Source organism: Schistocerca serialis, chromosome 2 (genome assembly GCF_023864345.2).
Source record: "Schistocerca serialis cubense isolate TAMUIC-IGC-003099 chromosome 2, iqSchSeri2.2, whole genome shotgun sequence".
Lineage (NCBI taxonomy): Eukaryota > Metazoa > Arthropoda > Insecta > Orthoptera > Acrididae > Schistocerca > Schistocerca serialis.
In genome coordinates this window covers 827,607,273-827,628,142 of record NC_064639.1, presented here as the reverse complement: position 1 = coordinate 827,628,142, position 20,870 = coordinate 827,607,273, and the positions used below count along the sequence as shown (strand labels likewise).

The 20,870-nt window shown below is 40.8% G+C and overlaps 1 protein-coding gene across 2 annotated transcripts in view; it reads right to left on the bottom strand.

Annotated features, from left to right (window-relative positions):
* The window catches only part of LOC126458088 (CSC1-like protein 2), a 180,083-nt gene that overhangs the window by 106,142 nt on the left and 53,071 nt on the right, over positions 1–20,870 (bottom strand). For both annotated transcript variants that reach the window (XM_050094905.1, XM_050094906.1), the window contains exons 4-5: positions 5,834–5,916; positions 1,378–1,512 (exon numbers count right to left, since the gene is read on the bottom strand). In XM_050094905.1, the coding sequence (XP_049950862.1) occupies positions 1,378–1,512; positions 5,834–5,916 (218 nt within the window). The remainder of the gene's footprint in view (positions 1–1,377; positions 1,513–5,833; positions 5,917–20,870) is intronic.

Sequence of the window (20,870 nt, the reverse complement as noted above, 5' to 3'; positions counted from 1 at the left end):
TCTGTTGAGGTACACTTTACTGTATGCTTTACTGTACACAGTATGCCACATTGGCTCACCATACTTCCACCAAGCCATTAGCACAATGTTTATGATCAGCATTCTTGGATGTTGTCTTTAACATTACATATAACAACTAAACTGTCTATGTCTCAACTTCAGCCCAACTTGGTGAGGATTTAGTCTAAGATTGTTATCAGTGTGAGTCTCCTATTTTATTCATTAAAATACTGCAGCTTAACCTAATTTCCTGTGTGTTTAACTGCAGGCAACCTGGAGGTGTCCAAAGAAAATAAATCACCCATAACATAATAAATGTTTAACAAATACAGTGGAGGTGGTTCTCATTAATGATTAAGATAGATGTGGGAACTGAAGGGGGCCATGGTGACCATTATTGGCACTGTTAGACCTATTCCCACACAGTGACTGCCTCGTCTGTCCAATACTGCTCTTCCCAAACTCAGAAGAAAAGCTACTGAGATGCAAGTCCTTAAGAAGACAAAAGTCCCACAAAAACTTAGATCTGAAGAGCACTTTCCAGAATTCACCATGTATATGCCTGAAGTCGTGCAAGCTACCTTGTGTCTGTCTTCAAGTCACACAGATATTTGATGTCACTGAGAAGCGGAAAGAATGCTGGAATGATCATCATCCCAGAAGACCCATCTGATTCGAAACCCAGGGTTTGACCATTTTTGTGGATGGTTCAGAATCTACCACATCCAAAACAGGACAAAGGGAAATGTAGCCAAATCTGTAAGAAGTAGGGTTATCACGAAAGTGCTGCATGTGGGTGCGATGCAAAGGAAAAGAAATACAACATTTTTTATAGAACTCCCCACTCCATGCTTTTAAAGGCAGTCTGAAAGACTTGCATGAAGACAGCAAGTACTATGATCTGGTTGTCAAATTTAAGCATTTATCTGTTATACACTGTATGTGTATAACTAAAAATATCAATAATAGTAATAACAACAATAAAAATAACACTACAGAGAAATGTGATACTACCAGACATAGTTGAGTGTGCCATACTATGCTTCTAACTAAGACTCTAGCTAACCAAGAAAAGGCAAAGGACACCATTTCTAATATTATAATCAAATCTTTATCACTGTAGGCTTTCCCAGCTGGAGACCTGAGAAACCATCAAATCTTTATCAGTTTGCATTAAAAAAATATTTCTTTTTTTAAGATGACATTCACTAAAATGGAGTTGCATTATCCTAGTTCCAAGACCATAGAAAATAATCCACATTTGTCTACATAAGTTGGGTTGCACTAGCATCTTAAAATGCGAGGCTGAAATTGCGTGATGTTGTGAACAATTCTTTTGTATTTTAAATAATTTATCTGTTTTTAGCTGGTACTTACTTCAATCTAAATAAAGCAGTGAACCATGAACAAAATCCTTTGTCTATTAGAACACTCGAATCTAATGATGCAAGAGAATCAGCTTCATTGGATGTGTTCATCTCATCCGTCCTTGCATAGAAGAGCTGAGTCCATCTGTGAAGGAAAGCTTTTTTAATAAAATCATGTCAGTTAAAACACAATGTGGTGATGGTAAATATAAACAGTGAACTAAACAGCAGACAAAATTACACAAAGGGAGACTCAAATTTTGCAAAATAAATAAATTAGCATAAAACAATAGTCTAATGAGGTTGTGACATAAAATGCATTCAAAATAAAAAAATCAATTTTTTCCTTTATGTCAGAGATGTTTATAGAAAATAAGATGACACAGGAAATCTGGATTTAATAATTTTTATAAAAAGAGAAATAGCAGAGTGAGAAAGGGTGGGTGATGGAGTGGAGGCAGGAAGAGCAACATAATCCAGATACACCTGAATAGTGAACAAGGTTGTCAACAAATACAAAGGCTATTCATAAAGTAGGAAACGTTTTGGCATTAAAAAAAACTAAGTACATGAAATACATTTTATTATATACATCTGAAAGAGCGATTGACATACTACTTTTTCACATAGTCACCAAGCACATTGAGGCGCTTATTAATAGTGGTGGACAAGCTTTGAAAGACCTTCGTCGTAAAATTCTGCCGCCTGAGACTTCGGCCAGTGAGTCACGCCTGCCTGAAGTTCCGCATCATCATCAAAGTGCTGCGTTGCAAGCCAGTTCTTCATCTTGAGAAACAAGTGGAAGTCACTTGGTGCAAGATCAAGGCTGTAGGGCGGATGAGGGAAAATTTCACATTTGAATGAATTAAGGAGTTATTTAGTGTGGTTTGCCGTGTGAGGTCGGGCATTGTTGTGCAAAAACAAAATTTTGGACGTCAGCTTTCCTTGGCGTTTGTTTTGAACTGCTCTTCTAAGGCTGTGCAGAGTTTGACAGTACCGGGGAGAATTTATGGTTGCTCCACGTTCAAGAAAATCAGTAAGAAGTACATCTTGCCTATCCCAAAACACTGTTGCCATCAACTTCCTTGCTGACAAGGTTTGTAAACATTTTCTTCGTTTTTAGGGAGACCTTGTGTGCCCCCACTCCATGGACTGTAATTTTGTCTCGCAACTGATGTGTTTCATCCAAGTCTCATCACCCATGTTTGCAGTAGGCCTCCAGAGATGTCAACGATGCCCCTTTTGCTGTTCTTTATGGTGCTTTGTAAGCACTTTGGGCACCTATTGTGCACAAAATTTGCGGTAGCCTAGCTTTTGAGTGAATTTCAAACACCAAAGTCCATGAAACTTGTGGAAAAGAAAGCAAAAGCTCCATTATTGTCAATCGACGGTTTTCACAAATCGTTTCATCAACTTTAGCAACCAGATCGTCAGTCACAATGCTTGGACGTCCATTCTTCTCTTCTTCATTAATGTTGGTTCGGCCATTTTTAAACCAAATGCACAATTTACAGACAGAACATTCACTCATTACACTGTTTCCGTACACTTCGCACAGTTCACTATAAATTTTTATGGGTTTTAGGTTTTTGCCAACAAAAACCGTATCACAGACCACACCTCACAACTGGTGGGATTTTCAATTGTAGCGCACATTTCAAATTCAGATATCACAAAAACCAAACGTGCAGATACATTCCCACTGTCACGGATGGATGCCGACTGAGCTGCCAAGCATGTAAATACCAAAATATATGCAATCGGTGCACACCTAGTGGCGTCAGACGGAAACATTCCCTACTTTCTGAATAGCTGTCATATACATTCAGAACTGAGAAGGAATTTAAGCTCCAAAAACAACATAGAAGGAAGGAAGAATAGAATTTAACGTCCCATTATAGAGAAGGTTGCTACAGACAAAGCACAAGCTGTGATTATGGGAGTGATACAGAAGAAAATCAGCAACACCAGAAGCATTCTTTTCAAAGAAACCAGCCCAGAATTTTCATCAATCAAATTATTGAAATGACTGGAAACCTAAATATGAATGGCCTGATAGGGATTTTAACTGCCATCAGTTCGAAAACTAGTCCATTGCGCTAAACACCATGCCACCCCACTCAATGTAAACAACATCAAGTTGAAAGAATGGAATTTACAAAGCAATGCCTACAAGACTGATTCACTCTTTTTCCCGTCACTCACCATTACTGCATCTACAGCTACATTTACTGTCATTAATTTCAATGTATAAAAACCTGTATGACTCAATTACAAAGAGTGTCTGGGATTCAATTCTAGGTCAGCCAATCTGACACTTATTTCTGACATTGATTTGTGTACACACAAAAAAATGCAAGCTGCATGGTGGGGCCCATGTTACCCACTAGATATATCACATTCAATAGGACTATGACTAGTAAATTAACCCTTTAGCCCACCTGCCATCTCCCAATTGCTCACACTATAGTAAGCAAGAAAGTTTGTTGTGCATTGAGCCCTCTAGCTTTTTAGCCATGTGCCCGAACCTGCACAGAGTACATGTATAGTATGGCACATATATTTTGGTCCAACCTCAGGACCTGTGAAATAATAATCGACATTTGGGCATAACCAATAACTATAAGATGTCTGTGAAGTAAATATGATTGATTTACCAGTGAAAATAAATTATTTATTATTTGAAAGTGGATAATGCATCAGTAACAATTTGTAAATAATACTCAGTTCAAATTGTGTTTCCGGAATACTCCTAGATAACTGGTAATCTTCAACTGTGCGATATTTTTCAAAACAATGAGATAGTGTAACACAACTCGACAATTTTTATATTCCCAGACCATTTCACTTTGTTTCTTATTTCTTTCACATATTTTGGAAGCTCTTTTTGGTCAATTTTTCAATGATGTGGGAGCTATATGTTTTAGAAAGTGAGCCCCCCGTTGTATGTATATCTCATTGGTACATCTCTATATGTCTATAACAGCTCTCATCTTATATAAACTTGTGACAGTATGTTTCGTAATAATGCTTCTGATATTTGAAGTCTATACTCAGTTTAATTCTGTTTTAATAGCTTTTTATTGTACAGAATATATGATTTATAGGTGCCATTACAAACATGCAAAAAAAATTTTGGTACATCAAAACCCACTAATATACAATCTTGGCAGTCAATACCAAACATTCCCCTGTTGTAACCAACAACACATCTTCGTTCGAAAGTATGGTTTTGTTGACTTCCCTTTTGTTCAGTCATTTCTATACTTTAAGGCTTTGTAGAAATAATCTGGATATCCTCTTTATCCGTACACATCAATGCTAATTGCCATTGCAGCTTCTCGAAGTATTCTCTTTTTTTAAATTTTGCTTTAACAATATCTCCCAGCATTTTTTCTATTAATCTATCCCAACAACATCTGTTCCACTTTCAACTGACATTACAAGCCATTTTGGCATACAATACCAGTCACCCATATACAAAGTGTGTCAGAGTGAGTGTAACAACTCAATCACAACAGCTTCAGATGCATTATAATCAAGATCTCTTTTATCGTTTCCTGAAAATACTTTGAATTTATAGCAATGGCTCAAAGCTGCTTCTCACAGTGTATAAAATTTTAACCCAAAAGTACCGATACTTAGGAGAACTATGCCACTGGATAGATTTTTGCAGATAACTGTTTTATTATATGTTCTTCTTTCTGACAATAGTTATATGGGTTATTTGATTCTTTCAGAGACCACAATCAACAAGTGTGAATGCAACAAAGGAGTACACATCACTGAAGTAAGAGACTATCAAGAACTGTTGAACCCCAAGTCCGACTCTGGCCCTCGTCGTCATTGTCAAATTGTTTTGCATGCCGTCATGAACCAGGGTCATAATCTTTGCACATGGTTTGCACAAAGTGCCACAAGACAGGCTCTCAGTTATTGTTTCTAGTCAGACTTACTTTCTGAGTCTCACTCATGGTTGGAGTTGAAAGCGCTAAAAAATCTATTACAGCAAAATCTATAATGCACATAACCTGAACAAAGAGTATGAAAAATAGTAGAAGAAACATTACAGAAATGGAATTTTTCACATTAATTGCAATTAGATTTTTCTTGTAACTAACAAATGAACAAGCTGCTATTTGCACGGAAGTCCTGTGATACAGAGCAGACATTTGGATGTACTTCAACAACTTTCAGATGCCTTGACCACACTTTTTGTCATTTACACAATCACCTTACACATTTTGACAGGGTAAGTTTCAAAGGCTACAAAATGCAATACAAAACAAAACTGATTTGGCGACATTTAACATTTTCATATCTTTTGATACCAGTTTCATTTTACTGACTTTGAAAATGACAATGTCAAAACATGTACAGTGATTTTGGAAATAATAAAAGTGTGGTCAAGACATCTGGAAGTTGTTAAAGTAAAATATGTGCATTGTTACACAAATGTTACTTACCGTTCCTCTGTCTTCTGGACCAAGGCAAGTCTGCCATAATTCCAAGCTCTTTTCCTCAAAATGGCAAAGAGTAGCAACAAGAGCTGAAAGAAAAACTAAGTATGAATATTCAATTGGGCCAAACAAATTATATTCAATAAAACAAAACAAAAGAACACTAAAAAAGGAGGGGAACTTAAATTCATTTATATTGCGCAAAAATTCATTCCAAGTGCCCCAACTACACCACTATTAATCTCTCTTCATTAAATTTCAAAAATAAAGTTAAATCCAAAATTTTGAAATAATATCCCAACTGGGTTTGGCTAACTGTTCACAGTAACAAACACTTAACTGTCCACAGATGCATAAGAATGTTCAAAATGTTGAAAAATACACACTGTTCTGAATGCTTCTGCGGAACACACAGAGCACTACTGTTCAAGATAGCCTTCCCACCCCTACCCTGCTCTCCTCACAATCATTGTAAATACAAGGTAATTGTTTAAATTATTGAATAACACTGTGTACATCTGTGTTACCATTAAAGGCCATGGTTATGAGCAGGGGTTGAGTTTTTCATTAAGTATTTCATAAACTGTTGTTCTATCAGCTCTGATCACTCTTCCTCCGCCGGCCAGTGTGGCTGAGCGGTTCTAGGCGCTTCAGTCTGGAACCGCGCGACCGCTACGGTCGCAGGTTCGAATCCTGCCTCGGGCATGGATGTGTGTGATGTCCTTAGGTTAGTTAGGTTTAAGTAGTTGTAAGTTCTAGGGGACTGATGACCTCAGATGTTGAGTCCCATAGTGCTCAGAGCCATTTGAACCATTTGAACCACTCTTCCTCCTAACACAGCAGTTCTTATTTCAGTAATAACTCGCATGGGGTGGGAGTATTTACTAATTTTATTTTCCTGCAATAGAACGTACTCTATTAGAGCACCAAGCTCCCTGCACCTGCAGTCTAGATCTTTCAATGTTTGGCAGATATGAACACACTGTAGCTAGTTTTGTAGACTAATTTATGTTTAACCCACTGACTGGATTTCCAGTTTACATGAAGCAAGAGAACATGAGTTTCATTCAGTGAAAAATGAGAGAAAATAATAATAATAATAATAATAATAATCAATAATCAATAACGATCAAGGTCCGCGTCACTCCATTTTTAACCGGACTTAACGTCTGAGAAAGTGAAGGAAATAATAATAATAATATTTCGGTGATCCATTGCGGAATTGGGACAGTGGCCGATCAGATAATTAGCATGGAAATCACTAAACAGTTTTGAGAAGTTATTTTATTTAGATGACAACCAGTTTCAGCATCTAAAAACACCAAGTTGACTTTACAGACAGAAGGTGAAGCATAATAGTAGAAGCCCTTAAAATCTACAGAATTAAAAAAAAAAAAAAAAAAAAAAAAAAAAAAAAAAAAAAAAAAAAAAAAAAAATTGGCTCTGAGCACTATGGGACTCAGTTTCTGAGGTCATTAGTCCCCTAGAACTTATAACTAGTTAAACCTAACTAATCTAAGGACATCACAGACATCCATGCCCAAGGCAGGATTCGAACCTGCGCCCATAACGGTCTCGTGGTACCAGACAACAGAATGCAGTTTGCAGCATTAAGTCAAGTACCTGTGCACGTACAGCACAATATCTACACATACTGGTTAGCATTGACATTCGAGTTATAACAGAACATGCCACGCATTACAAAAAACCAAAAATACATAATATACAATCAGGAAAACAAATGAATAAAACTTGTCTAGTTTTATTTATTTATTTATTTATTTATTTATTTAATTTTTTATTTCTCCACATTGTACCTTTCTTTTTTATGTATTTTTAAATATATAAAACCTACATAATTATTATAGATGAGAAATACACTACTTTTTAGGAAAACTTGCACTCAAAGTAAAACACTGTTACAATACAGCCTATGAAGTGCACAACAGTGTGCATATCTATTGTCTAAATATTATCACTACTGGTGATACATCAGATTTACTGCCATAACTTCAAGAACACAGCCAGATGCAAAACCCAATGGTCAATGCACTGGTTTTTCTGGCTGTGAAATACAGTAGGTCCCCTTATGAGTATTGGTATATCTCAAGATCTTTGTTGTTTTTGCAACACACTGAATCTCACTTTGTTACACTACATACTATTGGTATGTAGCATGTTTTTATTATTGACCATGATTTGGTCTTTTGTAAGCTCATACACATCTATGATGGGATTTTGTATATGATAGTGATTTCTTTTTGATATTTTAGCATGGTGAGGTGATTGCTATTTCCTTATGGTTGGGTTTGTTGTTACATGCCACTTTTAGCTGGTTACATTTTTGGATCCAAATTGACATATTTCCCAGGTCATATGTGGAGTATCCAGTGTTCTTGACTACATCTCATGACACATGTTATGGTTGGTTGGTTGGTTGGTTGGTTTAGTTTAATTCTAGCTTTGTGACTTTTACTTCACCATACACCTTCTCGCACATTTTATGATGTTCTTACCATACACATCTATTTTCTGATTTTTATGGATTTTGGGTTGATGACCTGACGACAGCTGCGAGTTTTGAGTATGTTATGTGCTACTGTTGTGGGTCACAAGTTTTACTGTGAGGCTCGAGACTCCTGGCATATACAGTCTTCTGCTACTAAATTGTTTGTTTGATCATCTTTGTTCTCCTCATCATTTAGAAGGTTTTGATTTAGTACTGTTCCATCCCATGACTGGATTAAAGTATGAGGCTATTTAACAACTGTTTTTTCCATTCAGAACTGTTGCCCCCTTTTTGCGCCAATATGTTCCTTAATAATTGGGCTTATAGTTAGGTGTCTTATTGGTTTCACACTTACTTCACTTTTAACTTGTTTCAATCCCACACTACCCATTGCAATGCAACTTGATATATGTCAGTTCCCATCTGGACGAGTTCATTACTTTGTAGGTAGGTTAATAGTATGATACCTTATATTCCCAAGAAAATAGTAATTACACTGTCAATTGAGATTTTGGAGAACTCCCCTTAGTTAATATAGATTTGAGGTCTTTGTTCCACTCTTGTATTTGCCCACCTATTAACTGACATAACGGACACCAAATCACACCTTTTTATTTTTTTATTTAGTATATAACATATGCCTCTCGGTATTTCATGGGTATTCCTCCTATGTTCGTTGCATACTATTATTCACTTAATATCTTGTTGGCCACTGGGTTTTGAATCTGGTTGCATTCTTGATGTTGTGACAACTAATTCTGATATACATAAAAGAAAAAAAGAGAGATAGAATCTGGAGAAATAAAAATTAATTAAATAAATAAACTAGACAATCTTTATATGTTTGTGTTTCTAATTTTATATTGTCTATTTTTGGTTTTCTGTAATGTTTGCCATGTTCTGTTATAACTGTGATGTCAAAATAGTTTCAGTGCTAACCAGTTTATGTACATTTCTAAACTCGTCATCTAAATAAAATAACTTCTCAGAACATATGGGTGTTTGGCAATTTTCTTGGTAAATAACAACATTTTTCTGTCACTGGCAAATTTGCTATGAAAAACATTTTTTGTGCAAAAAACCTACGAAATTTCATTACAGAAAAGTACATTCCTTTTTCTTTCTTTCTTTCCCTCAGGATCAAATTCAGTCATCAACTGCAAGTACATTTTATTATGCTTTACCAGTTCCAATAAATTAATATGTCACCTTCAGAAGCCTACAATATTAGGAATACTATAAATCTTTAGACCTTGGCTATATATTTATGTGAAGTATTAAAAAGTAACTGCTGTTGTGGTCTTCAATCCGAAGACCGTTGTTGTAGCTCTCCACGCTTATTATCATATGCGAGCACCTTCATATCCAAATAACTACTGAAACCTACATCTTTCCGATTCTGCTTACTGTATTGATCTCTTGGTCTCCCTATACAATTTTTAACTCCCACACTCCAACACTAAATCGGTGAACCCTCGATGTCTCAAAATGTGTCCTATCAACCCATACCATCTCCTGGTTGGGTTGCGCCACAAATTCCCCACCTCTCCAATTCTATTCTGTACTTCCTTATTAGTTACGTGATCAACCCATCTAAGCTCCTATTCTCTTTTTATCTAAACTTTTTTCATCCATGCTACACTCCAAACACCTTCAGAAAAGACTTCCTAACACTTAAATCTATATTCAATGTTAGCAGATTTCTCTTTTTCAGAAGTGCTTTTCTTGCCGTTGCCAGTCTACATTTTATATCCTCTGTATTTTGGCCATTAGTTACTTTGCTACGCAAACAGCAAAACTCATCAACTACTTAAGTGTCTTGTCTCCTAATCTGATTCCTTTAGCATCACCTGATTTCATTCAACTACTTTCCATTATCCGTGTTTCACTTCTGTTTATGTTCATCTTATATCCCCCTTTCCAGACACTGTAATTCTTTCAACTGCTCTTCCAGCCTTTGATGTCTCCGACATAATTATAACATCATCACCAAAACGCAAAGTTTTTGACTGACTGACAGACTGATTAATTGAAGGAGGTTAAAGGACTAAACAGTGAGGTCATCAGTCCCATGATTCCAAAGTACCTCGCAGAGGAGAGAGGATCCACTGAAAGTGGATGGATATGATCAGAGGAGTCAAATTATAAAATGAGGAAGTTAAAACACACACAGTGTAAGGTATAAAAGGGTAGCCCAAATCTAAAAAACTGGGAAAACAGACAGATAAAAGAGCGGTCTTCACAAGGAGGAGTGGTCATGGGTCCCAGACTGAGAAAACACGAAGAGAGGCCACAACCACCCCACCCTATTCCAAGACTGAAGCAAAACCTTACATTTGAAAATAAAAACCACTTTCACAGAGGAAACTGAGGACCAGTTCAACCATCTGTGAATCATGTGCTTATATCAAAATAAATAATGAGCGATCATGGTATCACCAATGCGTAGACAATGTAAGACAGTGGATTCCTTTCATGAGGAGTGGAAAGCAGAACACCGAACTGCAGAATACTCCTTGAATGTGCGGAGTTTATTACCAAGAGCAGTAGCACATCAGATGTTATTCTACTTTCGGTGGTGGTGGGGGGGGTAGGAGGAAGAGAGCTGGCAGGGCGGCGGGGGAGGAAGAGAGCTGGCAGGGCAGCGGGGGGGGGGGGGGGGGGGGCAGGGAGGAAGAGATCCGGCAGGGCGACGGGGGGGGGGGGGGGGGCGGGGTGGAAGAGATCCGGCAGGGCGGCAGGGTGGAAGAGATTTGGCATAGCGGCGGGGGGGGGGGGCAGAGAAGAAGAGATTAGCAGGGCTGTGAGGGGGGCGGGGTGGTAGGGAGTTGGCAGGGGGGAGGGAGGGTAGGGAGGAAGGGAGTTGGCAGGGGGGAGGGAGGGTAGGGAGGAAGGGAGTTGGCAGGGGGGAGGGAGGGTAGGGAGGAAGGGAGTTGGCAGGGGGGAGGGAGGGTAGGGAGGAAGGGAGTTGGCAGGGGGGAGGGAGGGTAGGGAGGAAGGGAGTTGGCAGGGGGGAGGGAGGGTAGGGAGGAAGGGAGTTGGCAGGGGGGAGGGAGGGTAGGGAGGAAGGGAGTTGGCAGGGGGGAGGGAGGGTAGGGAGGAAGGGAGTTGGCAGGGGGGAGGGAGGGTAGGGAGGAAGGGAGTTGGCAGGGGGGAGGGAGGGTAGGGAGGAAGGGAGTTGGCAGGGGGGAGGGAGGGTAGGGAGGAAGGGAGTTGGCAGGGGGGAGGGAGGGTAGGGAGGAAGAGAGTTGGCAGGGGGAGGGGGGTAGGGAGGAAGAGAGTTGGCATGGGGAGGGGGGTAGGGAGGAAGAGAGTTGGCAGGGGGAGGGGGGGTAGGGAGGAAGAGAGTTGGCAGGGGGAGGGGGGGTAGGGAGGAAGAGAGTTGGCAGGGGGAGGGGGGGTAGGGAGGAAGAGAGTTGGCAGGGGGAGGGGGGGTAGGGAGGAAGAGAGTTGGCAGGGGGAGGGGGGGTAGGGAGGAAGAGAGTTGGCAGGGGGAGGGGGGTAGGGAGGAAGAGAGTTGGCAGGGGGAGGGGGGGTAGGGAGGAAGAGAGTTGGCAGGGGGGTAGGGAAGAAGAGAGTTGGCAGGGGGGTAGGGAAGAAGAGAGTTGGCAGGGGGTAGGGAGGAAGAGAGTTGGCAGGGGGTAGGGAGGAAGAGAGTTGGCAGGCGGGGTAGGGAGGAAGAGAGTTGGCAGGCGGGGTAGGGAGGAAGAGAGTTGGCAGGCGGGGTAGGGAGGAAGAGAGTTGGCAGGCGGGGTAGGGAGGAAGAGAGTTGGCAGGCGGGGTAGGGAGGAAGAGAGTTGGCAGGCGGGGTAGGGAGGAAGAGAGTTGGCAGGCGGGGTAGGGAGGAAGAGAGTTGGCAGGGGGGGGTAGGGAGGAAGAGAGTTGGCAGGGGGGGGTAGGGAGGAAGAGAGTTGGCAGGGGGGGGTAGGGAGGAAGAGAGTTGGCAGGGGGGGGTAGGGAGGAAGAGAGTTGGCAGGGGGGGGTAGGGAGGAAGAGAGTTGGCAGGGGGGGGTAGGGAGGAAGAGAGTTGGCAGGGGGGGGTAGGGAGGAAGAGAGTTGGCAGGGGGGGGTAGGGAGGAAGAGAGTTGGCAGGGGGGTAGGGAGGAAGAGAGTTGGCAGGGGGGGTAGGGAGGAAGAGAGTTGGCAGGGGGGGGGGTAGGGAGGAAGAGAGTTGGCAGGGGGGGGGGGTAGGGAGGAAGAGAGTTGGCAGGGGGGGGGGGGGGTAGGGAGGAAGAGAGTTGGCAGGGGGGGTAGGGAGGAAGAGAGTTGGCAGGGGGGGTAGGGAGGAAGAGAGTTGGCAGGGGGGGTAGGGAGGAAGAGAGTTGGCAGGGGGGGTAGGGAGGAAGAGAGTTGGCAGGGGGGGGGTAGGGAGGAAGAGAGTTGGCAGGGGGGGGTAGGGAGGAAGAGAGTTGGCAGGTGGGGGGGTAGGGAGGAAGAGAGTTGGCAGGGGGGGTAGGGAGGAAGAGAGTTGGCAGGGGGGGGGTAGGGAGGAAGAGAGTTGGCAGGGGGGGGGGGTAGGGAGGAAGAGAGTTGGCAGGGGGGGGGTAGGGAGGAAGAGAGTTGGCAGGGGGGGGGGTAGGGAGGAAGAGAGTTGGCAGGGGGGGGGTAGGGAGGAAGAGAGTTGGCAGGGGGGGGGGGGGGGTAGGGAGGAAGAGAGTTGGCAGGGGGGGGGGGCAGGAGTGAAGAAAACTGGATTTATTTCTTTTCATCAGTCCTTTGCCGTACAGCAAACACTGATGAGCCAAAACATTATGACTCTGCTTAATAGCAGCTGTTCCACATTTAGCAAGCAACACTACAGTTATTCTGGGTGGCATGAATTCAACAAGTTCTTGGTAGGCTTTTAGAGGTAAGTGACACCAGATGTCTATGCACACGTTATGCAATTCTCAAAAAATTACAGGCATCAGTTATTCGGTGGAATTTTCCACAAATCAATCACTTGATCAAGTTCAAAACACTAAAACTAGGAAGTTAGATTACATGTTATCAAACTACTCTTCTGAATCAATCCAGTCTCTGAATTTAACCTCCTTAACACTTCGGTGACCATGCCCAACCACCGCCTGGGCCACAAAGCTGTATTCAAAAGGACACAACAGAGTATCTCTCAGGTCGTGTTGTTCTTTACGTGCAAGCCACCTACTGCTCGAAAAGTCTACTCACTTCATATGAGAAAACTGCATGGACCTCTTGCTACCTGTCCGTTGACAGGTGCAGGCTTCTGTTAATTTCTAGAATTATTTCAGGAGAAACAATTGCAAACAAATGACTGAGGAAATGTGTGATCACATTTTTGTAAGTTTCTTGCACGTACTCATTAGGTTCTGCCATCTGCCTAATTCTACTACAAATATGACACATTTGTTACATGAGCAAGAAATGTTGAAAGCTCAACAGGATGGAATCAATGATTCTGGGTTGGAGGAAGAAATATCTGAGTGGGAAAAATCTGAAGAAGATTCATATTCAAGTACACTGAACATTGCTACAATTTTCCATTGCTAATATTTTTGCTACCCACACTCCTGCTGCAATTACAATTTAGTTAAATTTTACTTGTGTCTTAATCTCTTCTTTTTTACAGATGAATCTCATGATGAAGCAGATCCAACATGGGTTTTCAAGATTTGCTTGAAGAGAATGAGACAGTTTAGTTGTAAAACAAGCTGGAAAGAATCAATTTGGTGTAGTCCTGATTGCGACATACCTCTCTGCATGTCATAATTCTTCAGGATTTTCCATGCTAAAGCCAATTACATACAAAATTGCTCAGGAACTCGCCTCACATATTTTTAAGGATAATTATTTTTTTTGCCATCATTATTGTAACATTTGTACCCAATCAAAAAACTAAAATAAGAAACATAAACCTTTAAGCTTGCTCTTTTTCAGTGTGTATTATTTTTCAGATAACATATTTACTCGAATTTTTTTTCCGGTTTTTGTAATCCAAAAAACCACCTGCAGTTTAGGATCAAGTGCAAAATAAGTGGAAGTTCTGAAAAATGTTGGTAGGTGCCGCCACAACTAACTTCTGCCGTCGAATATATGCACCGCTACACAGGCATGCTTTGCAGGCACAAAGATAAATACTGGTGCCAAAACCTCTGCATCAATAAATAAATTAAAAGAAAATGTAGAATAATGTAAACATTATGCCATGCATTCTTTCGTGTTTGCTGCTATCTCATTTAAATCCTGTCTGCCTAATAAACTACGAAACCAGAGTGAGACAACAGCAAACGTGGAAGAATATACGTATCACGTCATGTTTATCTTCGTATTATTCTTATGCTCAATAGTGATACAGTCAGAAATGAAGCACAGCAACTGACTAGATTTTTTAAATCTAAGATGACTAATTTCTGTGCGGAATGTAATGTACTAAAGAGGCGTCTGCAATGTTTTTCAAATGGAGAAAAATTTTTGCTAAACTCTCATTCAGAACATCATCTATCATACACAGTCTAGTATTTGGCTCTTGTTGATCATTATCAAAGAAATCAGCAGTGTAAGTAACAACAAATAGCAGTCTCTTGCCATTGTTTCACTAATGAGAATTCCTCTCATTTTTAATAGTAAGTGGCGGTAGTGCGCACAAAAGCTAGCCATGCCGCAGTCAGCGACAGTCGTAAACACTCATCAGCAGTGCAACAAACAATGCATGACAGTAAAATAATGCATTTTCAGCTTAGAGTGACGCAAACACCTATAACAAAGAGAACAGCACTTATCAGATCAAAGCAAAATAAGCAATCAATTCAAACCAGACGAAGCACCTGAAAATGGAAGGGTACCCGTATCAATACGGACGGAGCGCCTGAGACATAGCAACAGCTACTTGGTAAAGCTTAACTGTTAAGATTACGACTCGAACCAAACTACTGTAGCTGTATCTTCATCCATTCGACCTAAATTGTGTCTCATTTTACAATGGACCAACTTTGTTTCGACTTGGAGGTGCGGTCTGAAACTTTTCTCTCCTCTTGAATTTCGAGTCTCAAAATTCAGGTGTGGCTTAGATTCAGAAATTTTTTTTTTTCCCCTTGAATTAGAGTCATTTTTCAGGTGCAGCTTAGATTCGAGTAAATATGGTAGAAAACACAAATTTGCCAGCTGATTTCAAATAATGGCACAAATGGCTAGTTTTCTGGGCCTAAATTTTTTTTAAAAGGCTGGACCTCAGAATGTTAAGGAAATTTTTACAATACATCACAATTTATTTTAATTTTCCAATATAATTTCCTTTACACAACACTGTCAATTAACAATAAAGAGTCTCTCCACAGACATAACTAAGAATCTTTTACCAACAGAAAACTATACATACACTATATTAGGTTGGTGTGTAAGTTCACAGTGTTTCTCTACAAGTTTAATAAACACAACAGATAAACATAACAGACTTTAGTAACCAATACTATATTCTCCACTATTTACAACAGTCTGTCAATTCTGCGACACTAGAAATTGTAGTTTTGTGGCGAAGAACTCGTCTAACTATGTTCATAATGCATTTTCCTCTGGAAAGGAAGTTCCTTGAAGGTTTTCCACTCAATAGAGTGTGGAAAAGGTGAAAATCTGAGGGCTCCTCAAGATCAGGTGAATAAGGCGGGTGCAGAATGACTTCCCAACCCAACTTCTGTATAGTGTTTTTTGTGTCTCTCAGAATGTGGGCGAGCGTCATTGTAGAGTAGCGTCATTGTAGAGTAGCATCACTTCAGTCTTCCTGGTCATTGCTTTTGACTGTACCTGCAAGGTGTCTCAGCTGTTGTCAAATGTCTGCAGTGGTGGTTACATCTCAGGGGAGTAATTTTTAGTGCACCACACCACCGCTGTTCCACCAGATGCATAACATTATCTTTTGTGGATGCAAGCAGTACTTTGTATGGCGAGTTGCTGCTTTCTTTGGACTCTACCATTCCTTTCTTTTCCTTACATTATGTATTTCTCGTCACCAGTAATGATACGGGATAGGAATGTTTGGTTATGTTCATGAGCCAATTGATGACAAGCAAGCAGAGATGCACATATGGCCAACTGCAGATTTTTGCGATTGTGTCTTCGAGAATGCGGTACCCATTCACCCAATTACTAATCTTACCCACTCCACGCAAATGTCGTACGATGGTAAAATGATCACAGTTTGTCACGTTTGCCAGTTCATGTGTACACTAACATGAATCATCATCATGGATCCTCAAACCTCTAAGGTCTTCCTGAATGTGGAGAGTCACCAATATCAAAACAATCCTCCTCAAAATGAGAAAATTATTTTCTTGCCATGCCCTGTCCAATGGCATTCTCCTCACACACAATACCAATGTTTCTGGCTGCCTCCACTGCTGTCCTCCCTCTATGGAACTCAAACAGAAGACTATGTCAGAAATGATCCAATTTCTCCACTTGGTACTTAATTTTCTAGTATCTACAGCTCCATTCACTGCCTCCAAATGATAAAATGACAATATGTCAACTCAAACAGCAACACTGAACTACAAATAAAAAATGACAATCGATAAATAAACCCATAGCAACCAGAATACCAGCATGCAAAACAAAAATGCTGCTAAATTCTACACCGACCTAATATTTGACAGTGAATGCTCAACAGGAATGAAAGTAATATTGGAACTGTCCAAAGGAAACATTAAGGGCTGGCAATACTTCACTGTACAAAAATTATTTATCACATAGGGTCAGCAGTAACACTACAAGCTGCTTCTCCATCTATGGTCTTATCCACAGGAAAATCACAGTTGGATATCATAAGGAAACACAGAATGATAAACTATGCCCAGTCAGTGCAAAAAATGGCAACTTTTTGAGTCTGAAGAAAGAAAACAATTTCCAAATAAAGAGAAATAACTTGATAATATCCAACTGCAAGATTAATTGTAAGCTTCTGGCACCCACCATTTTGTTTATAAATCTAAGAGATTCAAACACACAATTACAGGAGTAGGGTATGCAAATGCAAGCCTAAGATTTGTTGGACAGTTTCTGGGAACATGCAGTGCTTCTTTCAAGTTAATTCCATATTAGATGCTAGTGTTACTAATTCTAGACTACTATTCCAGCTTTTGAAGTCTCTCAAATGACAGGCACTGAATTCAGTTATATGCAGCTAGGATAACTGGTTGATACAAAAGTTTAACAGAGATGCTCAGGAAATGTAAGGGAATATAACAACGAATATAGGCAGTCATTGCTGACACCCCTCTCCCACTCCCACTCAGTAAGTGAAATTAACAGAACAGAAATTTGTTAATTGGCACATAACACTCTCCATCATGCACTGTACAATGGCTTGCACAGTATATATCTACAAGGAAACACACACTCAATTTGCCTTTTAAACTTTCTAGAAACTATTCATCACACTTCCTGGCAGATTAAAATTATGTGCCAGACCAAGACTTGAACTCTAGACCTTTGCCTTTTGCAGGCAAGTGCTCTACCAACTGAGTTATCGAAGCACAACTCACAACCTTCCCTCAATGCTTTAATTCTGCCAGTGCCTAATTTCCTATTCTGAGGATGGGTCAGGAGTCATACTTTGATAACTCAGTCAGTAGAGCACTTTTCCGAAAAAGACTATGGTCCAGAGTTTCGGGTCTTGGTACAGCACACAGTTTTAATCTGCTAGGAAGCTTCATATCAGTGCACACTCCGTTGCAGAGGGGAAAATTCAGTCTGCAAACTGTCAGTTTTTGTAAGTGTCTTCTGGAAGCTGTGCACATTCATTAGAAAAATTGCCATTGATTTAGTACAGTCTAGACCAGTGGAAAGAAGTCATGTGGGAAAGATCTAGATTGTGGGGCATGGTTACAAAGAACTGTCAAGCAATTACGGAGTTATTACAAACTGTAAATAATATTTTTGTGAGTTTTATACCTGAGTAAACTGCCAGTATTCAGTCTTTGCTAGATGGTTTGAAGCATAGCTGGAACCATGCAGCAATGTACGCAATCTAAATTAAGAGATATGTATATGCTCCAAGAATGTGTCAAATGATGAATGTTAGGTTTCATCTCCTTTGGCATTGGAACAACTACAGTAGATACTCAGTTTTATATTTCATAGCAGTTAGTCCATGACATTGTTGGTATAAACTGGTTGCCAGTGGTTGTGAAATGAGTTTACTTTTTTGTGGTTCTGGAAATATAAAATTATCGGCAAACGAAGCAGGCCACCTTTAACACAACTGTTCTCACATTTGCCCTACCTTCGATACTTACAGTTTTCAAGTGATGAGACTCAATTATTTTGGCACTTACAGTTCATACATGTCAGAGTGGCAACTGTCACGCTCTAAAAAGAGGATACCAAAATGTGCCCAGTTTCATCCACATCTATATAATTGAGATTGAAGTCTGACTTGCTCGTATCCTCAATTAAATTACATGGTATTTACAAAGACTTCCCTCCAAAGAACTTAAATTATTGTTTACAGCACTGAACCTGGCATATTGCTTTAAAATATTAACTACCTGGTAATTATTATCCAACAAGTTTTGTATCAGTTCAAGTATTTCCTTCCCCTGACTTACTGAGCAGCACAACATATAGCTTTTCATCAGCTCTTTCTTTCTACTTTTATTTTGCACCTTTTGCCCTGGAGTGTCAAACTATTTCTGAGCTTGTTTGATTGTATAAATGCTTTTGACCATGCTATTCAAAGTACTGCAGCTATTGAACTTTCAATGTCTTTCAGATATTTTCACTGATTTGACCAGAGAGAGGAGAGGAGACTGATGGGGGGAAAATATTGTAGATGCGTTGATAGACAAGAAGGTGTGTGTAGTACTGGAGTGGAAACAGGGAAGGGGATAGGTAGGTGGAGGAAACGGACTAGTGGAAGTGGAGACTAAGAGGGTTACAGGAATGAAGGATGTGTTGTTGAGAGAGTTCTCCCTGTGCAGTTCAGAAAAGCTCGTAGATCCAGATGGCACAGGCTGTGAAGCTGACACTGAAATAAGGCACATCATGTTGGTGGACAGCAAGTTCAGCAACTGGTTGGTCCAACTGTCTTGGTTACAGCACCAGCAGCCATACATGTGAACAGAAAGCTTGGCAGTTGTCACGCCCACGTACAAAGCAGCACAGACATCGCAGCTTCGTTTGCAGATCATATGACTGGTTTCACAGGTAGCTATGCATTTGATGGGATAGGTGATGCCTGTGACTGGACTGGAATAGGTAGTTGTGGTGGAAGGATGTGAGGGACAGGCCTTGCATGTAGATCTATTGCGGGCATGTGTGTTGTGAGGCAAGGAGTTGGTAGCAAGGGTGGAGAAGGGATATTGTGTAGGTTCAGTGGATAGCTGATCACCAACGTGAGAGGGGTGTGGAGGATATTCCTCATTCCTGGGCATGCTAAGAGGTAGTTTAAAACCTGGCAGAGAATGTGATTCAGTTGCTCCACTCCTGTGCGGTACTGTGCCAAGAAAGTAATGCACCTTTGTGGACAGATAGTGGGTATTTGGTAGGTGGTCTCACCAGTCACCTATTATCTGTGTAGGAAGTAAGAGGAGTTAGGTGACTGGAGAAATCATCTACCAAATACCCCTTGTCTGACCATAAAGGAGCACTACTCTCTTTAAACAGTATCACCCAGGACTGTAGCAACTGCATCACATTCTCTGTCAGGGTTTCAATTAGCTGTTGCCATGCCCTGAAATGAGGAATATCCTCCTCGTCCCTTTGACACTGGTGGTCTGCCATCCACCGAACCTATGCAATATCTTTGTCCACACCTACTCCACCCCTGCTCTCAATCCCTTGCCTCATGGCTCATAAACCTGCAATAGACCAAGATGCAGGACCTGTTCTATAAATGCATCCACCACCACCACCACCACCACCACCACCAACCACCACCACCACCACCTACCCCAGCTCGATTACATCCCCTCAAAGACAGGGTTACCTGCGAAAGATATGTGAACTACAAACTAAGCTACAATCACTATGCTCTCACATGAAGCACATTATCTTCCCCACCCCTATTTTGCTATCCCTCCGCCATACCATCCCATCCCCATGCCGTGCCATGCCATACCGCCTTCTTACCCTGCCACCACCTTCCCAGATTGCTGCAGTTGTAGTCTGTAGTAGGAACACATTACCTTTCTATTCACAAGTAACTTTTGTCCAAAAGCTTAAATGTTTAGCCACCTCTATGTGATGAGTAACAATCTATTCCTTTGCATTACATTGTCAAGATTTAGTCAGTTTACAGAAAACTTCCCCATACATGAGCCCCACACATCCCATACAGCATGCAAATCAATTCTGGAAGTCCTAACTCTCAGTTCAGTTTTACAATAGAAAGCACAGATCCAAACTCTCCAATGAGTTCCTCTTTCCTCACTAAAGAAGAAACAAAAGATTGACAAAGCTAGCAGGCCTGTTATCAGATTTTGTGATTTTACTAACAGTACTGGAAGATGGACTTCCTAAATTGAAGTACTTGATGACACACCAGTGTCCGAATTTAAGAGTTTGAAGGAATTTTCCTTTTCATGT